Source organism: Triturus cristatus, chromosome 3_2 (genome assembly GCF_964204655.1).
Source record: "Triturus cristatus chromosome 3_2, aTriCri1.1, whole genome shotgun sequence".
In the NCBI taxonomy this organism is placed as follows: Eukaryota; Metazoa; Chordata; class Amphibia; order Caudata; family Salamandridae; genus Triturus; species Triturus cristatus.
In genome coordinates, this window is record NC_140584.1 from 184724217 (window position 1) to 184738978 (window position 14762).

The 14762-nt window shown below is 42.0% G+C and overlaps 1 protein-coding gene across 2 annotated transcripts in view; it reads right to left on the minus strand.

The window, feature by feature from the left end:
• Nucleotides 1-14762, minus strand: part of CCDC93 (CCC complex scaffolding subunit CCDC93) — a 1072960-nt gene that overhangs the window by 918328 nt on the left and 139870 nt on the right. For both annotated transcript variants that reach the window (XM_085647463.1, XM_085647464.1), the window contains exon 6: nucleotides 12281-12337. In XM_085647463.1, coding sequence (XP_085503589.1) covers nucleotides 12281-12337 — 57 coding nt within the window. The remainder of the gene's footprint in view (nucleotides 1-12280; nucleotides 12338-14762) is intronic.

Below are 14762 nucleotides of genomic sequence, written 5' to 3' on the forward strand. Positions count from 1 at the left end.
TAAGGCTGCGCGGCCCAGGTGGGTCAGGGGTAGTGTATGCCAATGCTTTACGTTGTTCTTTAATCTCCGGAGGGGGGGGCTTAAGATTTCTCTCGTAAATTGATTTGTGATTTTAAACAAAAGAAGTTTAGTGATACTTGGATTAGTTTGTGTCCATGTTTTTCAGGTCCTTAACCTTGAACACTAATGGGATTCTGAGTGCACTTAGGGTTTGTGTATGGTTGTTTGTAACGCGGTTTGACATTTATAACTTTTCACCCAAAATAAATTCTTTTTACTTTAGTCCCCTGAGAGAGTGACAGTCTCCCAAAACAGTAAAGCACTACAGATGCACCCCATACTCACCTGAATCCACACACAACATGTACAGTGCACACGCTCTTCCAACCTGTGCCCTGCAGGGGAGCTCAGATCTCCTTAAAGAGAGATCCAAAGCTGCCATTACATTAAAATGTACACCAGAAAAGCTGCAGGGGCAGATGTACGACTGTTTTTTTGCGGTTGCAAATGGGAATTCGGCTCTTTTGCGACTGCAAAATTTGTCTGCCCCATGCACAAACCATATTTTGCAAGTCACTAACCTATTAGCGACTCGCAAAATATGGATTGGGACTTGGTATTAAGAAGGGGTGTGCCAAGGGTGTCCCTTCCTAATAACAAGTCTAACACCAATGTATGATTGTTTGCAGACCGCATTTGCAGTCGCGAAACAATCGCAGTTTACCACCTACTTCAAGTAGGTGGTAAACCACTCGCAAACGGGAAGGGGTACCCCAGGGACCCTTTCCCCTTTGTGAATGGGCGCAAAAATATTTTTAAGAGCAGGCAGTGGTCCCAGGGACCACTCTCTGCCCTTAAAAAATGAAACTGAAAAGTTTAATTTTACTTTTTTAAATGCATTCCGTTTTCCTTTCGGAAAACAGGCTGCCTTAGAAGAAAAAAAATAATAACTTTCGCTGAAAAAGCAGTAACAGACACGGTGGTCTGCTGACCCCAGCAGGCCATCCTCCCTGTGAGTGCTAGCCATTCTCAAAGGGGTCGCAAATTGCCCTTGCCTCATGAATATTGATGAGGCATGCAACTTACGACCCCATTGGGAATCGCAAACAGTGTCTGAGACACTGTTGTACATTCAGTTTAGCAAGTCGCAAATTGCGAGTCGCAATTCTGCACAATTTGAGACTCACTAAACTGAATGGTCGTACATCTGGCCCGCAGCTCATAATCTAATCTAAACAAGACTTTACAGTGGGTGGTGTTAGGGTGGCTCAACACACAGCTGTAGTCAAAATAGGAGTTCTCATTGAATAAAACCCATTATCCAAACAGGTCCTTTTCCTGGTTTAACATAGATAACTATGTTTACATTGATGATATCAGCTGAGTTAATATCATCATTGTCAGGTTGGTCATCATGAAGGCTTTTGTGAACAATGTGCAGCATACAACCAGTGTCAACTGCGTCAATGTGAAGCTCATTATAGTAAGAGTGAAGTTCCTTTTGGTATTGATGGTCTTGTCATTGAGGGTGTCAACATGAAACTTGGGGATGAAGCATAAAGAGAGGATGCCAATGATTAAGCCCACATGGTGAGGGAGGCAGCAGAACAGCATTCATTTAATGAGCCTTACAGGAATCGCTATACGATTTTCCAATAATGGCAGGGCAAGAGCAGATATTCACCCTTTTAACTCACTTGCCTGTCGGGAAGGCTTGCCTACTTTTAGAGGGCGTTTCTGTTTGTACTTTCCAGCAAAGCATTCACTTTCAGGAGAAAGCTTTTCTATAATGGTGATAGTAATGGAATAGACTACATCTCAACAGCCAGAAGAAATCTTAAATTATAGATTTTTTACATGGAATTTGGAATTCACACTATACACTTCTGCAATGCACACTTTCATAAAACTTCAGGGTTTACAAACAGAAAATGAATAGTGTGTGTATAAAATATGAGCACAGAATGCCCTTTAAATGGCATATGGCTTAGCTCTTCTGATTCTCAAAAGTGAACTGTGCTTCAAAAATCACATTTCAAGGATTTCAGTGCATGCCTCTCGTGGAGAGGATCAAATGCTACAAAATCCTGGATAATTACTTCACAGAGTTCAGTTAATATATCCTGTGGAGAGGATCAAAACCTTGCATACCAAGTGACTAAGCTTACCTTTAGGCTACGAGGGTAGCCAGAAAATATGCGTATGTTATTCTGAGGGATTAACAGTTCTGCATAGAAAAAGTGACACATTAGTCTCCTGAACCTACATACAGTTAAAACTGCTCTACAGCTTTGAACATTAAACAAGGAGGTGTCTGACCGTGCCAAACCATACACACTCCCACTGATCAAACCACAGTACAGGTACAGCTGGGTACTGTTGAGAGTGGACGGCGTCTCCCTACCATTGATGAAGAGGAGACACTCATCCCTTTTAGGCCGTGGCAACAGTGTGGTGTGTGTGCTTTGCTGGAAAAGTCATTGAGACATCACCTCGTGACCCACCAGCACGGCTGTTGGCATGTGCAAGCATTGTGTGCTGCAAAATGATCTTACAAAAATGCTCGACACACACCCAAATTCTCGACTCGGGAGTAAGCAGCACGGACAATGGTCAAGGTCTTACCTGTAGAGGGAACTGCCAAAACCTACTCTTTCTTCGCTCAACAAGGTAAAAATGTCTGCAGTGGGTTGAGGGAGGTGATTTTGAGCTGAGGTTCGGTCACAGTTTTTCTTAAAGTTATCAAGTCAGTGAAGTACATAAAGAGGAACAAGGAGAGATTAAATCACAGCAGTCATTTAATGAAAAATGATCTTCTTACAAAATTAACAGCCTAAAAAAGGGGGGAGGCGGGGTGAGTGAAGGTTGCTGGGCAGGAAGATGGACAACTTCTGAGTGCGCTACTCAGGCCACCATGCAACTCTGAACGATCCCGGTGCCTATATCATCCTAAACCCACTAACCTCCCGAAGTATCGTCCCTGCACATCACATACCACATATTTGCAGTCTGAGCGGTGATGGCACCTCTCTAGCCTCTTGGAATGACGGGGGATCCAAGTTGCGACCTGTGGCGAGGCTTTCTACCTGAGTGCAGCGGAGGCGCAAAGGGAGTCTGCTGCAACGCTTGCTGTTGGCAGCTGTCAGTGAGGACCACACCAGCCTGCGGGATTCTTGCTGATCAACCCTGTGGAGACACCATACTGACGCTGCTGGTCCTGCCGGAGAGAGAACTTGTAACTTTACATCCTGCGTGGAGGCACAGCCGCAATATTGAGAGGAGGCTCGCGGGTGCCTCTCCTGCTGCCTTTGCTGCTGCAGTGGGTGTGCACCGCTCTGGATGCTCGGACCCCGACCGAACTGCTAGGCAGTGCCCGTCGAGTTAATCCTGGAGATGGCAGCTGCAGTGGTGGTTTGGTCGCTGCCGCCGAGTGGACCCCACTATTGCTTATCTGACTTGGGGTTGAGGACTGAACCCCATTAGCCCCATTTGCATGGTCTCTCCCTGCAGGCAACAGGCTGTAAATATTAGCACTTGGACTGCCAGGGTGGACCCTGAGGTGAGAGAGGCCCACTGTCATTGTGGGTGAGCTGTTGGAGCTGCTGGCCATCACACGAGTAGTGTTGCAGTAAGGGCCAGGACATATGAGCACACAATTCCATGAGAACTATTGGACACTTGGCATCCATTAAAGTAATGTGTTCCCCAGCTTTGTGATCTCGATGAGTGTGGTAGAAGTACTGCCCTGTCTGCGTGGGAGGTGTGGAGGACATTGCGATTCTCAACTGAGGCAGGATGCTGGGGTCCTCCCTGCCGCCCACTGGTGTCCACACTAAAGCTTCACCCAGACTATCCTGCCTTTGATTCCCGGCCTTGCGCTGCGCAGCTTGGAAACTGAGCACCTGATCTCCCTGAAGAATCTAGGAAGGGAGGAGGAGGAAATCCTGAGGTGAGCTTTGTGAAGCATAGGCACTTTACCAGTGATGTGATTGGCCGATGTGGGGTGAGGCGTTGGAGGGGCCCCACGTGGATCCTGGACTTTGGGGCTTCTTACTGGCCATCGGACACCTCCCGAGACTCACTGCGATGAGCAAAATGGACAAATCTCAGCCTAAGTTGTAATTTGGTCTCTGCGGGTCCCTAAGACCCGTGACGGGGCACAGCTGGCATGGGGTCTACAACTGATGATTGGAAGCAGATGGAGATGCAGATCTGAAACAAATCCAAATGGCCATGCAGCACAGCCTTGCAAATATTGAAGGCAAGCTCAATGCACTCTCATTTCGGATGGATTGGATGAAGGAGAAGTTAGACAAAAAAGCAGAGCGCCTGGACACTGTTTAATGCTGAGTTTCGGAGACTGAGGATGGGCAGGCTAAGATGTTCCTAGCGCATAAAAAGATAGATGAGTTATTACTGACATTGCAGGCGAAGGCTGATGATTTGGACACCTGCTCTCGCATGAACAGTCTGAGAATAGTGGGTATCGCTGAAACTACCAACACAGATATCATGGAACGCTACATTGAGCAACTTCTCATTGCTCTGCTGGGGCAAGGTACCTTCTTGGGGATCTTTGTTGTGGAGCGTGCCCACCACTTGCTTGCCCCGTGGCCGATCCCAGGGGCTAGCCCCCACCCTATAATAGCGAGCCTCCTAAACTATAGGAATCGTGATGCTGCCCTATGTAAAGCACGGGATCTAAAACAGCTGAGATATGAAGCCACCAATGTGCCCTGTATCCCAACTTTTAATGCAACAGGTAATTTTAGAATGTATAATAAGAATAAATGTGTGAATAAAATGTATTTATAAACTTGTAAAAATGCATATTACTAAACTGAACTTATAGGTGAAATTGTAATACAGTTTATATGGGAAAAACTGAAATTCACTATAAAACCAAAGGTTAGAGGGAGGTTATAGTCAGAAAATAGCCTTAAAAACCATAGAAATTCAATGAAAAAACCCGAACGTTACAGGGGCATTATAATTCGGAAATAGAACAAAAAAAAAACCCTTAGAAATTCATAAAAAAACCCCAAAGGTTACAGGGACGGTATAGATAGGTTTAGATTTTACACACTCAAAACCATAGAAATACAGCAGTTATAGTTACCTGAGCTAACTATAACTTACTCCCCGCAATGCACTGCTTATGATCTCACATATTACGTCACTCATGACATGGTCAGTGACATCACTGATAACATCTGAAATAGATAGATAGATAGATAGATAGACAGACAGACAGACAGACAGACAGACAGACAGACAGACAGACACAGACAGACACAGACAGACACAGACAGACACAGACAGACACAGACAGACACAGACAGACACGTCCTGGCTACCACAAGACCTAAAAATGACCAGAATGCAGGTTGTTTCACTATTGTCTGACTTTCGCCCAGAAGTCTAGTGTGTTGTAGTATGATGTATTTCAGTGTAATAATTCAAACCTTGGCCCTCATTATGGGACCAATGACCCTTTACCGATGATCCAAGATGAAGAAAGCAAATAGAAGTCAAACAAACTTTGATTATTGGTTTAAACCCATCTATTATTGTTCTGCTTGACATCCTCCTTGGAATGGTCATATGCTGATGGAAACCTTGGTAGTCTTGCATACTTTATCTTTACCTTACTTTAAAAAATATTGGGGGGCTTATCTACGTTTTGGTTTACATCAGTGATGACAATGGACTACACAATCACTGTCTCAGCTTTGACTGTTGGTCCTGTCAGTGAAAGGGTCAGTTATATTGTCCTGGATCTCTTCAACTAATCGCTGGAGATTTCAAGCATATCAGCCAGTTTTAGACGGCCTATACTTTGGTGGTTGCCAAAGCTACATTTTGGAAATATTTTCTTTTAGTCATTAGAATATACCACATTAAAATACTGTGTCATGACAACAAATATATTAAAGATCGAGATTTAATGAAGTTGTTTTAACAGCTATTAATCTACCATCTGAAATAAGGACATGCATTATTATCTTTGTATATGCAACTATACTTTTGTCTCACACGCAATGTACATCTTGAAACAAAAATGGTAATATGTTAATATCAACTATAAAATAATTGTTAACAAATGTAAGAGTTTGAATATTGTAGCAAGTCAATGCTCTACTGTGTGCCACAAATAGTAATTTGCAGGCAATGTCTATACTTTACACTATCATTTAAGCACAATCTTTTCTTCACTCCTTAGGTATAAGCTAAGGCAATTTTTGCAGCTATCTTGCTTTAGATACCCTGGTGAATCTCTTCAGTGTGGCAGAAGGTGTATTTGCCTGAAGGACTGGTAGCTTTTTTGATTGATTTGATTAGAAGGAGAGGGGAAGAACGAAACGCAAACTCAGACAAACTGCTTTGACCCCTGGGTTAACTTTGCCATTCTTTTTTCACATGCATGAGCACTGATCACAGCGTCAAACAACCAGCTTACAGTATGTAGCTGTAGTTATGCCATAAGCTAATATTCTGCATTACGGTTATAAGTTAAAGACTAAGGTGTCTACTGAGTCTGACTCTTTTTAATGTGTATGTTGCTCCGTTGGCAGAATTGGTGCGTTCTTTCGGGTTCCAAATACTGTCATACGTGAATGATACCCAGATCATTGTGTCCACTTCCAACGACCTGTCTTCTGTAGCTGAGAAGTTCAATCACTGCATGTCTAGCATTAGTAGGTGGGCGAGAGACAATGCCATTAAACTCAATTCCGACAAAACAAAGATATTGGTCTTTGACACTCTGGAGTCTGTTTGGTCTAACATCTGGTGGCCGGAGAATTGTGGACCTCTTCCCACCCCGGTCAAATCAGCAAACAAACTGGGTGTTGTGTTCGACAACACCTTGAGCTTTGATACCCAGGTCAGCTTCATTACCAGCGCATGTTTTCTCATTATCAAAACGTCCATCTTGCCAGCAGTCTGCCACCCTTTGCTGCCTGTCTACCTGCTGCCCATGATCATTTCTTACCTGTTTTGCCTTTTTCTGCTCGTTTTTCTACCTTCGGTTTTGCCGTTTCTGTTTTTTTTCTGTCCACAATTTTGCCTTTTCTGCCCTCTGTTTCGTCCTCGTCTGCTCTGTTTTGCGATTTCTGCTTGTTTTTCTGCCCTCTTTTTAGGTCTCGCCTGAGCCAGCGCTTTAGCGCTGCTCTGGCGAGAGCTATAGAAAACGGGGATTTGGAAGTGCAAACGAGTGCTTTTCAGGCCCCCAACTACAGTGCATGTGCGCCGGGCGCGCGCATCATTTGGCAGCCTGCGTGTACATTTTGCGGGCGCTTTGATGTTCTCAGTGAGCTGCGCGGCCACTGCGAACATCAAAGCGCCCGCGGAATGATTACTTTCACTTTAACGTTCGCACCTACTTGGCAGACTGGTTCTCTGTTGCTCTTTCCTCCTCTGCTCTCTCTCCTCAGAGTCCGTCCCTCCCCCTGTTGCAGCAGCTGGCATTACACGGGGGAGGGTGGCTCTTCGTGCCTTCCAAAAAACAAGCATTGGCATAGCCAATAGGTCTCGCTTTTGGGACCTTATAAGTATTTAGTTATGCAACTGTTGCATAGTTAAACACTTATAAGGTCCCAAAAGCGAGACCTATTGGCTATGCCAATGCTTGTTTGCCTTTCTGCTCGTTTTTCTGCCCTTTGTTTTGCCTTTACTGCTCATTTTACTACCTCATGTATGGCCTTTCTGCTTGTTTTTCTGCCCTCTTTTTTGCCCTCTTCTGCTCAGTTTTGCTTTTTCAGCCCATTTTTCTGCCCTCTGTTGTGCTTTTTCAGCTCGTTATTCTGCCCTATGTCTTGCTTTTTCTGCTCGCTCATTTTTCTGACCTGTTTTGCATTTTACTGCTTGTTTCTTCCCTTTTCCTGTCTTTCCCTCAAAGCCCTGGGTTTTCGACGGAGAACTCCACCCCGGCGCCCAGATAAGCCCTGGGGTGACAGCGCAGAGCTCTACAAATGCTGATTGATTGATCCTTAACATCACAGGGCATCTTTCCTTCAGAGAGGGGATCCGTTCCCTCCATTGGGTTCCAGTAAAATAAAAAGGATTATTTTTATGGCTCTCTGCTTGGTCTTTCTAGCTCGGCATCATAAAGGCTCCAGCCAACTCAACTTCCTGTCTCACTGGAACTCCCTGAGTAGGCTTCTCAGATCCTCTTTTCGCAAGAAGGTGTTGGTTCCCAGATTCCCTAATGCCAGATGGGGTGGCCAGTCCATCTTGGTGGCTGCTGCCAAATTGTGGAATAAACTACCCACCCATATCTCAGAAGCTGACTCTTTTCTCTCATTCAAAAGACTGTTTAAAACATAGCTCTTCTCTCTCCATCTACCTTAGCCGTTGGGACTTCTCTGATTGCTGTTTGGTATTGGGTACTGTCCGATATCGCTTTGACACCTCAGGGTATAGTGCGCTCTATAAGTTGCAATACATACATACATGCATGTTTCCATTTCCTAAAGTGAATGCATACCTGAGATAAAGTAACACTATAGAGTCATCCATTTTCTTACCCCTGAAAGTTGCACTGTTTCACTTCATTGTAAAGTGGTGAGAAAGTTACATGACATTTCATCTTCATAGCATAATTCTGATGGGGAAACCTAGCCTCCCAGGAATCAATCACCCAACCACAATGGAAGAAGTAGGCTTATTTCATGTAGCCTGTTATTTTTCAGCACACCAAGAAAGGGGCATAATGTATTCGCTTTGTCAATGAGTCTAGTAAATAATTTGTAGGCGATCCAAAGCTATCCCCTCCGAGATGTCCATGGCTCATCCTCAATGGTGAATTATCCTTGGTGGGCATCAGTGGAAGCAAAACAATCTGTTTTCAAACTTATCATTGCAACCACTGTTGGGCTCAAAAGGTTCTCTCATCTATTTTTGACAGGAGCTGCTCAATGATTTTTTCATGGCTGGACTTTTCACAAGGGACCTTAACAACTGGGTGACATCGGGAAATTGAAGAATTCCCGTGGCTGACATTTCTGTATCCTTTATATGATGGTCTATAAGTCACTGGCCTTTGGCTTGAATGGAAACAGCTGCAGGAGGCCTAGGATGAGGGAACACCATTCGAAAAATCATTACTCACCTTAAGATTTCGGAGATGGGGGCGGGGAGACTCAAAGAGTATCCTTTTTCAAGATATGCACATATGGTTTCCTAGGTAGTGTTTGATTTGTACTTGCTTTGTGGTTGATCCTATGTAATGAATAAAATATTTACTGCGAGGAACATGTTGGGAGGAATCTGAACCATAGTGGACAGTGGTCTGTATGTTGAAATGATAAAATAGTCCTTGTCGAGATGAAATAGGTAATGGAATGACTCCAGCACTGGTATAAACAATTTAAAAATAAAATACAGAAAGGTTAGTGGCTAAACACTTTTGGTTTCTTCTCTTATACTGGTTATAGAAATATTCATGCAAGGAGGAGTGATGTCAGTTCACCACACTATAGACCAGCGTTTCCCAAACAGTGGTTCGAGACCAAAAGAGCAATAAATAAAGATGCCTTTACAAGACCAAAGTCAAATGTCAGGCTATAACTTCTGACACATTGCTGCTTATTCTTTTAACATGGAGATTGAAGTTTACTTTTCTTTATCTAACTGCGAAGTGAGTTTTTTTTTAATTCACTATGTCAATATTGCTGGAGTATGGTTAAAAATGCAAATAAAAATATTTAAAAAATATATATATATATATTGCTGGAGTAGACGTAATATGAAATGAAAGGCTGTAGGATGTAATTTTTTTAACACTCAACAAAATTTAGAAACCTGTTACTGTACACATAGTTCAGGATATATCAGTAGTTAGGAAAGCAAAAATGAATCACTTTTATTTTAATTCTGAACTGTAATAGAAACAAGATTTTAATACAATAAAAACAAATCTTGGTGATGCTAATATGATAAATATTCACTGAAACTCGATTTCCACACATTATCATTTGCGTACTATATACCTTGATCAGTAAATCTGTACCCCTGTGCAAAAGTAGTGGCCGTTCCAATGGAAAATGTGCTGTCTGTAAATGACAGTACACTACATTTGATGCTTTAATATTATAATTGCAACACTGTCCTTCAAAATGCACCACCAGCTACATACTACACACTTACCACTCTTCCGCTGAATACATGTGCTGCCCTTTGTATGAAGCTGGGAATTTTCACAAACCCTATGGCTTCAGTGATGTAACATTGATGTCTGCACCCCCACTCTGAATTCTTTTCAGCACCACTGACACAAAGGTGATGAACTATGTATGTATGTGCAGTTTTAAAACATAGCTCTGCAAATATTCCTAAGAAAAACTCTGGATGAATCATCCAGTATTTTTTGCTTCTGTTTTTTACTTCAGAAAGCCATTTTGACATAGAACGTGCTCCCTACACGTGATCATAAAAATGATCCCACTTATTTATGATTTGCACCCATAAATATGGCCAGAGCTGCCCACTTTGTATTTGAGCAATTAGGTTTGAGTTTCAGCATTGGCTCTGGGCACTGAATTTCCTGTGCTAAAAAATAAAAATATTCTGACCTTACGCTATGTAATCTGTGCTCATGTAAAGAGCTCCAATGCTCTAGGATAGTGTTTGTGAATTATATATATAAATATATACATATATATAAAGCACAGAAATTCGACAGTTACAGCTATAGTTATTTAAAATAGCTATAACTTATGTCCGAAGACGGCTTCTACAACAAGTAGCTCTTGAGCCACTGGTATCTCTCTAGTTATCTGTAAGTGGCTCTCCCGTGTGCAGCCCAGCCTACTAAATCACAAGCTTTTGCTTGGTTGAATGAATATATACAGACTAATATTGAGAGTGTGCACTCTAGATACAAATGTGTGAATTTGCAGAACACTTGAGCTGATGTTGGTAGAAAAATGCTGAATTACCAAAATATATTCAAAGTCGATATCTGAGTGATAAATCATGCGATACTGGGGAGAGTTATTACTAATATTACTACCTTGGTGCTTGGCACACTGCAGCTATGGCTGTTATGTGTTACGCATGTAAAGGCATTCAAAGCTGGCAATGTTTTCTTACCTTACTGTTGGCAAACACTGCCTGATGCACTGCTGGCAATCCTGCATATGGTGGCCACTAATGTAGTACTGTTTAATGTGGTCATTTTTACTACACTAATAATGTTAATAGTTTGGGATTATATTCATTGAACATAAATAGCTTCATTTACAGAAAAGGTTGGAGACCCTTGCACTTAGGTAAATATAACTTGCAGCCCCACTATGAACAGTTTTCTCAACAATAATTTTATTGCAAATATTGCAGTGACATTATCAATGATGTCATAGAAGACGTCATGAGTGATGTAATATGTGGGGTAATTAGCAGTGCTTGGCGGGGATTATAGTTACCTTAGGGCATGAGTTATAGTTACGTGAGATAACTAACTGGTGAAGTTCAGTGGTTTTTTTCCAGTTTAAAACATTACGTTGTGACTGAACATTTCATTTAACTATAAAGTTTCTGGAACTTTTGTTTTTTCAATGGATTTGTTTTTTTAACGTAAGGTCATATTTTATTTTCAAACATAAAGCCAACCTCCTGCCACGCACAGCCTTCGGCCGTATGCTGTGGGGGTTGACCACAGCACCTGCTTCAAACCTCCCCCCCCCAGAGACAGCCAACCCCACACTGCACGGTTAACAGAGGGCCTGGACTGCAGCCAGTCGCTGCTTCTGACCCCACCCCCCTCTCCACCCCGCAGGCAGTCAACCAACATACGGCAAAAGATACGAGGAGTAGGCTAATAATCTTTCTAAAATAATGGATATGTTCCCATGCAGGGCTAGGATATCTGTATATAGAAAGAACTGGTTATAAACCCCACACCAACAGAGAAATGGGAAGGGCAGGGGAATAGATGGTTTGAAGCTGGAATGGGCGGGAACCGAGTCAGGCACTGGCACATGATTATTGGCAGGGCCAAACTGTGTCAATTTAAGACTACATTATGTGATTGGGAAGCTAATGTATGCATGGAAAAGTAGCACCTGAAAATGAAATGGAATACTCTTAAAACCTTTGAGAAGAAGCACTTTGATGCACACTGCTCTGGAAAGTCTTATAAGGAGGTAGTGTTTTAATTGATGAGAGAAGGTAGGTGGACATAATACAATAGTTATCAGTGTCAATGAAAATTAAGAACATTGATTACATTATAAGCTAGTAACCATTTATGTAACCTAGAAAATCACAACATACTTACATAGACATCTGTTACTGTTTTAATAGCCTTTTCTCTTCTTTCCATGAAATCATCATCCTATTAAACAACAGAAACAAAACAAACAAAACACTGAGAAGAGAATGCAGTGGTGCAAATACAGCATTCCATCTATTACCAAAAACACAAATTCATTTAAATTCCAAGATATTCCAGAATGGAATACTCAAAGGAACTAGTGCAGTGGGCGACATAGTTTTGCAGGATTTAGAATACTGCCGAAGATAACCGCACGTCTTAGGGCTGACTGGCCTCCTCTATCTAAATCAGAATCAAAAAATTTAGATTAACCCGACCGATCACAAATTGTTAATTGTAAAAACCCATCATAAGAACTTAGCATAAAAAGCAAAATGTATCAGAACCCTCTTAACCCAAGCTATGAACTAGGCCTGGGCGAAGCACTACGCTACGCTCGCGTAGTTTGCGAAGTTCGCGCTACTTCGCACTACGCGAACTGCACGTAGCACAGTGCGAACACGCGTAGCGTAGTGTTGCGTAGTGCTGCGGTCATTTTTTGCTTGCTCGCGGTCCTCAACGTCAAGTTGGCGACCGCGAGCAAGCAAAATGACATCCTGGCGAGACTTTTTCCTTGTTCGCGATCGCGAGCATGGAAAATAAACCTCCCGGCGAGATTCCCAACGCGAGAAGGTCAGGTTTCTCATTGCGAGGGGTCGCGTATGCTCGCGACCGCTCGCGATGAGAAACTACCAGTTCGCGTTGAGAAAGCTGCAGCTCGAGTAAAAATCTACTCGAGCAGCAGAAAACTACAGCTCGCACTGTGCAAGATGCCATTTTCAATGATTGCACAGTGCCGGTTGCTTGTCCGCACTGTGCAATCATTGAAAACAACATCTTGCACAGTGCGAACATGTTACTTCGCAGTTCGCGAAGTGCTACGCGTAGCTCGCGTAGTGCGAACTTCACTTTGCGTAGCTTCGCGAAGTGCTACTTCGCGAACTACGCCCACCCTTACTATGAACAGCAGATACCAAATGTCTCTCTGAAGAACATAGTTGCTTTATAGTTACTTTACACAAGAGAATGTCAAAATAGAATTTAAACATCCACAAAAGATTTGCGATATGAAAAGCCCTTTCAGGCTCAGAGGTTAGATTAAGCAATAAAAGTATAGTGGAGCACCAACTGTTTTTGTTAGGAAATTGACACTTTAGGTTTGAAAGAAGTCGCTAGTAGGACCATATTGTCCTTATGGAATGACAAATTTGGTTCCCCTGTAGAATGAGCCAAATGCTTGCAGATACTTTTGGAAGGATAGATAGCTAATGAAAGCAATGATCTGCAAATCACAACGCTTGGGGCTTCTGGCTCATAATGCTAATAGACTATCAGTTATCAAAAAATAGTTATCAACAGCAGGCCATGGAAGAGGGGCAGCAGAAGACTTGGTTTTACTGGAATATTTTCTATTTTATTCTGTTCGGTTCGCAAAGACTACATGTGAAACAGCAAGCTTCCAGGAATATTAAGTACTTCTATAACAAAAAAATGTAAACAAACGGTACATTTTTACTGCATAAAGCCTGAAACCAAAAAACTGTCCTAAAATGTAGTAGAATACAAACAGTGTAGATAAAAGTAGTAAAAAGTTAATTGATTAGTACTCACTGCAACTTCTAGTCAAAATAGTCATAAATGTAATGTATTACCTTGGGAATAGTGTTTCTGGAAGGACCAAAGCTATTAAAAGCATTTTAGAAACATTGAATTAAATGACATACAACTGGCTAAGGAGGAAACATAAGACAGACCATTACTATCAAGGCGTACGTTACATTACATTTGTTTCTATTTTCAAATTCAAGTATTTTCACAACTGCTTGAAAGACAGACCCATTGTCATTTGATAAATCCAGATCCTTGTCAATCAAACCTTTAGGGACTTATCTTGTATGCTCATCATTTAAGATAAAGATTGAAGAACCAATCTTTGCCTTGGCTAGAAAAATGCCTTTGCTTGAAGGATGGGGCAGAAAGTTTCCTTAAATAGAGTGAAGAGATCAAGAAAAAAAAGAGTTTGGGCCTAGAGTCACAAATATTTAAATGCATAGTGTGCAGCATTTGTGAAGAATTATTTTTGTCTGAAGGGTCAGAGAAAATCACAAGCATTAAAACGATTAATTTAGGAGAAAAGAATTGTTTAGAGCAGCAAATTCTTTGTCTAACCAGGATAAACAAATTAACTTTTTGAGAGGCACCTGGGTCGACCTAAGGAATGCCCGACCTTTGAGATACAGATTTATATCACCACATCAAAGTGATAATGCAATTTTTGAACACACTAATTGCAACCTTTTTTATCAAGTTATTTTTTCCACTTTGTGTTTTTGAGATGAATCTCAGCAACACCCACACTTCACACACCTTTACTTGTTACCACTTTTTTCCTGCAGAACTCTGACATATTTCCACCTTGCCAAGAATATTCTAATTTGCAGTTATG